General features: G+C 36.9%; 1 protein-coding gene across 1 annotated transcript; it reads right to left on the bottom strand.

The window, feature by feature from the left end:
* Window positions 1–2,233: 2,233 nt before the first annotated feature.
* Window positions 2,234–3,172, bottom strand: LOC126070410 (olfactory receptor 2L13-like). The gene has a single exon (XM_049874613.1). It carries the CDS (start codon window positions 3,170–3,172, stop codon window positions 2,234–2,236), a length of 939 nt encoding a protein of 312 aa, XP_049730570.1.
* Window positions 3,173–7,749: the final 4,577 nt, after the last annotated feature.

Raw genomic sequence — 7,749 nt, 5'->3', positions numbered from 1 at the left:
CCAGCTGTGACTACTAATGGATGCACCAACAGGAGGAATGAATCAGAAGGAAAATCATCACCTGGACCCTATTTCGAAGCCAGATGTCTAACAAAAACCACATTGCCTCCTGTTACCTGGCTGCGTTCAAGAGTTTTCCCTCCCCAGAACAGTTGGATGGCCAACATCTTGCTGCCCAAATCTCATATAAGCCCCACTTCCCTGTAGTTCAGGGAGCCGGATCTGGGGAACTTCTTCCCTGACACCTTGCTCTGTGCATTGCAATAAAATTACTTTCTCAAAGGCCAATGACCAGATAATTGGCCAATTTGAGTGCACCAGACAAGGACCTACCTTCTAGGATTTGGTAACACTTGGAGTCGATTCTGACTCATAGCAACCCTATAGGACAGGGTAGAACTGCCCCACAGAGTTCCCAAGGAGTAGCTGGTGAATTTGAACTGCTGACCCTTTGTCTATCAGCCAAATGTTTAACCATTGTGCCACCAGGGCTCCTTACAGTCTAGAAGTCCAATATATCCGTAGCACCAGTTATGTGATTTGAGTGGTAGAAAGGTAACCCAATTCTGACTCATAGCAACTGTATGAAAGCTCCAGAAAGGTAAAGGTAGACATAATTTAGATTTTAGAAATATTCGAATATGAATTTAAGTTTAGAACTTTTGTGAATCTAGAGGGGATTCATTGTCTAAAAAAGATAGAATGACAAGATCATATCAATAGTTTAGGAAAATAAGTTGGATGGCAATATATTTTACATTTGAAAACAACTCAAGCCACCAAAAATAGGAAAATATTAAAAGATCCAAGGAAAGACAATGGGAAAGTGAGCTTGGTCAATGGACAGAGAGTTGTGGAAGGATGGACTCTTCTAAGTTCTCATTTTTTTTCCCTCACAATCATTAAAATTATTCTTAATCAACTTCATAGGTAGGTTTGAAGTAACTTAAGTTTATTAGTAAAATAACAACAATAAAACTTCTGTTAAACAAAAATAATGATTTATTAGCATAGAATTTCAACCTGTACAAAGTTCAATTCAGATTGTACACATCATAGCTGAAACCTGAAGTCACTGTTTTGATTTTATTTCAAGCTGTAGCCACCAGTGGCTCTAGAAAAATAACATATGTGAGTACAAATAACTTCTTTAAGGTCATTTCAAACATAATTTTGTTCATTTGAATATAGAATAAATTGTCTATAATTCTCATGCCCCTATTCCAGTCATTTGACTTCAATGTATCTATTGAAATAAAAAATTCCTGAGTAAAACTGTGTTCCATAGAGTTTTCAGTGACTGGTCTTTCAGAGGTAGATCTCCAGGCCATTCTTCTGAGGCACCTCTGGGTAGACTCAAACCACCAACCTTTCAGTTAGCAGCCAAGCACGTTAATATTTTGCACCACTGGGGGACTCCAAATCAAACAAGAGCTGTCCAAATAGTTTTGTAAAAGGAGACTAGGACAGGATGGATTCCAGATGACAATTAAAATCAAGATATATATGCTAAAAAGGAGTAAAACAAATAAACTCTTATAAGCACTTTACTAGCACGCTTACGTTGGTTACTTTACGTCCCATCACACATATTTTATGCACCTCCTAGGTTTTTATACACCACAGATATATTATTTCTAAAACATTTTACAGGATGCTCTAAAGTTGTGCTGCCCAAGGCAGTTATCACTGGCCTTGAAATGTGTATAGTCCAAATTACAATGTGCTTTAAGAATAAAATACACACAAGATTGTGAAGATTTAGAACGAAAACAAAGTGAAAATGTTACATTAATATTTTTATATTGATTAAATGTACAAATGATAATAGTTCCATAAAAAAATAGTTATATTATTGTACTAATAGTATTATACATTATTAACTATATTAATATTATATTAACATTATTATGTTAATAGTAATATACTCAGAAAACATACTATACTATATAAAATATAGAACATACATATGTGTTATATGCGTAGTATATATATACAATATACAGTAATAATAGACATCAGTGTAGATAAAATTTATATTATTTGTAATATTACAAATGTTTTTGGTTAACATTTGTTATTTAAATTAATTTCACTTTCATTCGACTTTTGTGTTTCAAGAAAAATTTATAATTACATATGTGTCTTATATTTTTATTGAATAGCACTTCTCTAGGATATTCTAATCAACATGGAAAAGGAAATAAAGAAAAAAGAGTACGGGGAGTCTTGACTATTCTTTATTGGAAGAGAATATTCCAAACACCCTTGTCATGGCCTCAAGGACTTCCTTATTCCTCAGGCTGTAGATAATGGGATTGAGCATGGGAGTGAGGATGGTGTAAAAAAAGGCCAAAATTTTATCTTCTGCTGGTGAGCGGAGATTCCTGGGCCGAAGATAGGTGTAGACAAATGGTGCATAGTACAAAGTAACTACAGTTAAATGAGTTGAACAGGTGGTGAAGGCCTTTTTCCTTCCCTCTTTGGAGTGCATATGGTAGACAGCCAAAAGTACTCTACCATAGGAAGCAGTGATGCCAAGGAAAGGAAGGAGGAGAAAGAGGCTAGTGCTCACAAAAACCATGTACTCATAGACCCAGGTGTCCATACACGCAAGAGGCAACATGGCTGGGACATCGCAAAAGAAATGATCGATGGCCCGGGACCGGCAGTAAGGAATATGAAGGACGTAGACTGTGTGTGCCAAGGAGTTGATGGATCCCAAGATCCAAGATCCTACCATCATCTGGACACATATCTTTCTACCCATAAGGTTGGGATAATGGAGGGGCTGACAGATGGCCACATAACGGTCATAGGCCATGGAGGTCAAGAGTAAGCTTTCAGACCCAGCCATTGTCAAGAACAAGAAGCTTTGGATGCCACATCCTGGGAAAGAGATGCCTTTGTGGCCAGAGAGGAAGTTGTACACCATCTTTGGAACTGTGGTAGAAATGCACATCAGGTCCATGAGGGAGAGCTGGCTGAGGAGAAAATACATGGGTGTGTGGAGATGGGGATCCGTGCAGATGAGGTGAATCATGGTTGAGTTACCCATCAAGGCCAGAAGGAATACAAGGATGATAAGGAGCAAGAGGAGCAGGCCAGTTTGATTTGGGGGAAAAAGCCCCAACAAAATGAAATCATTAGAAGTTTGATTCCATTTCTCCATGAAAACTTATTGCTTTAATTTCCTTGAAAAAATAAAAATAAAAAAATGAAGCTAGACAAAATAAGATAAGGAATTTTGAATTTGTAAATATTTGTTTAGAATCTATTTTTTTCCAAATCTTCAATTTTTGTTGAATTCAATAACTGAACTGAATGTCCCTACCTCTTCCCCATGTATTCTCTGATAAGCCTGTAAGTCATAGAGAAATGTGGCTTTTAAGTATAAAAGTCTAGTACCATATACAACAAACAAGTTAACAAAAAGATTCCCCCCCTGGAATGACTCCTGGTCAGACCCAGTAGACATGATTTTCCAAGGAGTCACTGTCATTAAAAAAAAAAAAAAAGTTGCTGTGGAGTCAATTACGACCCCTTCTCGTCACTACCTCATGTGTGTCAGAATAGAACTGTGCTCCACAGGGTTTTTAGAGGCTATTTTTTCTGAAGTAGATCACCAGCCCTTTTTTCTGAGGCACCTCTGTGTGGACTCTAACTGCCAAACTTTTGGTTAGCAGCCAAGTGCTTAACTGTTTGCGCAACCCAGATCCTACATTTCCCCAGCATCTATGAATTGCACAGGGAATATTACAACAATAAGTATTTATATGCTGAAATTCTACGTCCTCTATTTCTAGCCTTTTTCTGCATTGCTACTTTCTGGTCTCCCCTCCCTAACTGGCACTAATCCAGCCAGACAGTCCTTGATCCTACTTTACTGCTCTCTCATGTTCTTTATCACTTTTGTGCCTTTTCTTAAAATGCACCCACCATTTGAAATCACTGTCCTTGAACTGTAAAGGTACTGCATGTCCTACATTGTTAGGTACTGTTAAGTCCGCTTTCAACTCGGAGCAACCCCATGTGACAGAGAAGAGCTGACCCATAGGGTTTTCTAGACTGTAATCTTTACAGGGACTGATCACTAGGTCTTTCTCCTGTAGAGCCACTGCGTGGGGTTGAACCTCCAACATTTAGGTTAGTAGCCTAGCACTTAACAATTGTTCCACCAGGGCTGTTTCACGTCCTACTAAATCCACACTACTTAAAAAATATTATTTGAGTATTATCTCTTCCGTACTGACGTTTTCATTTTCTGAAGCCCTGCAGGACTTGAAATTAAATGCATGGATTTTTCTACACAACTTTCATTTCCTTATGTAGATAAAGTGCGTGTGATAAAGTCACAGGTTGTATAATATACATTTATTCACTTTATTTCCACTGTCCTCATTAATAACTAGTATGATAATGGAAATACAACAGGGAGTAGGTAGGTTAAAACTAATAAAAGTTGGAAACTTTTTGATACATAAATTACATTAGAGTTTTTTTTCACTTTACCTTCTTTGTTATAACCTCTCCCAAATTCTGTAAATATATGCATAAATATCCATTTTTTGAATATGAAAAGTAGTATTCATAGATGGGAAGAATACAGTTAACATGGTAATCTGAATTTACATCTGTTCTTGCTTCAAATTTCTAGTATTTTCACATCCAAGATTAATTCTTGTTTTCTAAATAACTGTGCTTAGTGCCTAATTCATTTCAAGTTAAATTGCATAATAATTAACATTTTGCAACAGATTGGCGTTTACTCCATATTTCCAACTAGGTCAAAACATATTGAGATTAAAATGAAAAGTTTTGGTAAGGAGTCTGTTCTGACTCACATGTGTCTGAGTAGTGCTCTGCTCCATAGGACTTTCGGTGGCTGATTTTTCAGAAGTAGATCACCAGGCTTTCCTTTCGACACACCTCTGGGTAGACTTGAAACTCCGAATTTTGGATTAGCAGCCCAGCTCCTTAGTTGTTTTTACCACCCAGCGATCCACGTGGACAGTCAAGAGGTCATCTATTTTCTCCCCCTGTAGTTTGGTTTTCATATAGTAGATGGCAGCAGAGTCAGGCAGCTGCAAAGCTATTCAACTAAAAAAGCAGGTATGAGCAAATGTGTCATCTGGTTTCTAAACTGATTTATAGATTACATATGTTTGCAATTATCATCTTAGGACCTCATTATGTAATGAAATTTAAATCAAAGATTAATCACTTACAATAATGAAATCAAGAGAGATGAAAATGAAGAAATTTTCCTTCCTGATGAATTTTTCTAGCATTTTATTCCCAAACTCTTTGTTGGGAATACTGTTAACTCGACTTTTTGTAGCCTCTCTTTCTATATTTATGTCACTTCAATTCTGGTCATTGGTTTTTTCCTCAACTCAGTCTCCTAAACAAACACAAATTTTGACTGTGACCCTTTTTGTATTTCTAATGTACATAGGCTTTCAGACCTAACCCAGCCTAGGTGTGGGATTTTCTGCCTTAGTTTATATGCTTCTGTCTGAATGGAGAACTTTGATACTGCATTCCCTCCAGGGTATAAACTCAAGTAGTAATCTTGGATTACTGGTTTTTAAACAGAAAAGATCAGCAACTTATGATTTGTTATAATTCTTCACATCTGGTAACTTAAAATCAACTGCTAATTCATATAACTTTGATAAAGCATGAGTATATTTGTGAGTTTGTGGTGGAAGAATAGAAACATTTTACACCTGTCTTCTTGACAAATACTGACAGTGAAAAACATGCTAGATCAGAGAACATGACAAATGACTGATATCATAGGATGAGGTTGCTAGTTGGGATCGTTGCAGCTAGATGGGGTCATGAACTATTTCTTTTAACTTCATAGAAATAAAAATTGGTGATCTAACAGATAAAGATTGCCATCATCATCTTCATGACACATTCATTCACTCAAAAAATACTTGTCAATGTTCGTTTTTACTGCAGTGCTATTGGTACTGGGATGAACTGATGATTAAAACATACAGGTCCCTGTAATCATGTAATTAAAATTTAATGGGTAATAGAGTAAACTAATAAATACTATATGATGTTATGTAAAAATGAACAAAATAAAGTAAGGAGATAGAGCACTTTCAGCTACATAAAAGATTTCAGAGAAAGCATCTATGAGGAAGCAATATTAGAACAAGCCTGGTTGAAGAATATTCTACCCAAAATGAAGAGTGAGTGAAAAGGCTTGAAGTAAGAACACATTTATCACCTCCCCACCCCCCCCCAGCCCCACCCCAGTAAAACAATGAGGAAACCAGTGTTCCAAAGCACAGGTTGTAAGTGGGAATGGGGTAGGGTATGCGGGCATTTGTGTGGCAAATGCCAGGCCATGATAAGGATTTAGATTTGCTTCTGGGTGAATGAGATGCCATTAGAGTATGGACTGATCTTATGTATGTTCTAGATATTACACAGGATACTCTGAAGTGAGCAGAGAGTTTCAAGCAAATACACCTGTAGGAGACTGGATTGGAGGGAACAGAAACAGCCCCAGGAAGAGAGGGGAGCAGTGGCTTTTCTAGGTGCCAGTACCACAGTTATCCACAGGGGTCAGATTCCACAGGCATTTGATGCTAATCCTTCTTTTTGTGAGAATTAAGTAATAAATGTAAAACTCTTCAAGTAAGCATGTGGTTTTTCCTCCATGGAACCTAACTGTCATTATGATAACCTTAATATAACCTTAAAACTAGTTACCATTGAGTCAGCTCTGATTTATGGAGACCCCAATTGTGTCAAAGCAGATCTGTGCTCCATAGGGTTTCTAATGCCTGGTCTTTTTGGAATTAGATCACCAGACTTTCTTCTGAGGTACTCTTTGGAGCACAGTTCTACTTTGACACACATGAAGTAACTATGAGTCAGAGTCAACTCAAGGATAACTTGTTTACTGGTTTATTATAACCTTGAACAAGGGTGCTGATATAGGAAAGTCAGTGAAACGACTGCATATTTAATTGAATTTGCGTGCTTGGCTTCCTCACTTGACCTTTGAGGGTAGGATCACCAGCTTGTTCTGGTACTCTGGGGACAGTTTTGGTTTTAAAAATGAAATTCTCACAACTCAAGAACCCCAGCTGTCAGTACTGGGCAAATCAGGACAGTTGGCCAACCCATTTGGAGGTAGGTTCATATCTGATGTATCATTCTATTTCATCTGCCTCTCATATCTCTTCTGATGACTCATATAGTAGGCTCTCAATATTTTGTTTGCTTGCTGAAATGAACAAAATATTTGTCTAAGTTAATTAATCAACAATAGTTCACACTGATAAAATGTTTTTAGTTCCATGCAAAAATCACTCTTTGACATACCTTGTCAAGGAATTAGAAATGAAAAACCTCTCAGGGTATTTTCCTCATTCTGTTGTTTAAAAAAAAAAAAAAAAAAAAATCAGGCTTAAATGAAGAACAAAGGTGTTAAGTCAATTTGGTGGTGTTTTTCCAGTAGCAAGCATTGGACATATGTCGTGCCATGGGCCAATCATTTTGAGGGATACACATACTTCTAGTTTGATTCCCTGCTGCGTAATCACTGAGAACATTGTAGAGATTATTTGTTGCTAGTTACAATGAATATTTTATTTTCTATATTGAAAATATGTACGTTGTTAGATAATGGAAGATAATGTTACTATCAGGATTCTATAAATCCAAGACTGAAAGCTTAAGGACATTAAACACACGAGTTAACTTAGAGTTTTGGGT

This window comes from Elephas maximus, chromosome 2 (assembly GCF_024166365.1).
Source record: "Elephas maximus indicus isolate mEleMax1 chromosome 2, mEleMax1 primary haplotype, whole genome shotgun sequence".
Taxonomy (NCBI): Eukaryota; Metazoa; Chordata; class Mammalia; order Proboscidea; family Elephantidae; genus Elephas; species Elephas maximus.
This window is presented reverse-complemented; position numbering and strand designations above follow the sequence as displayed.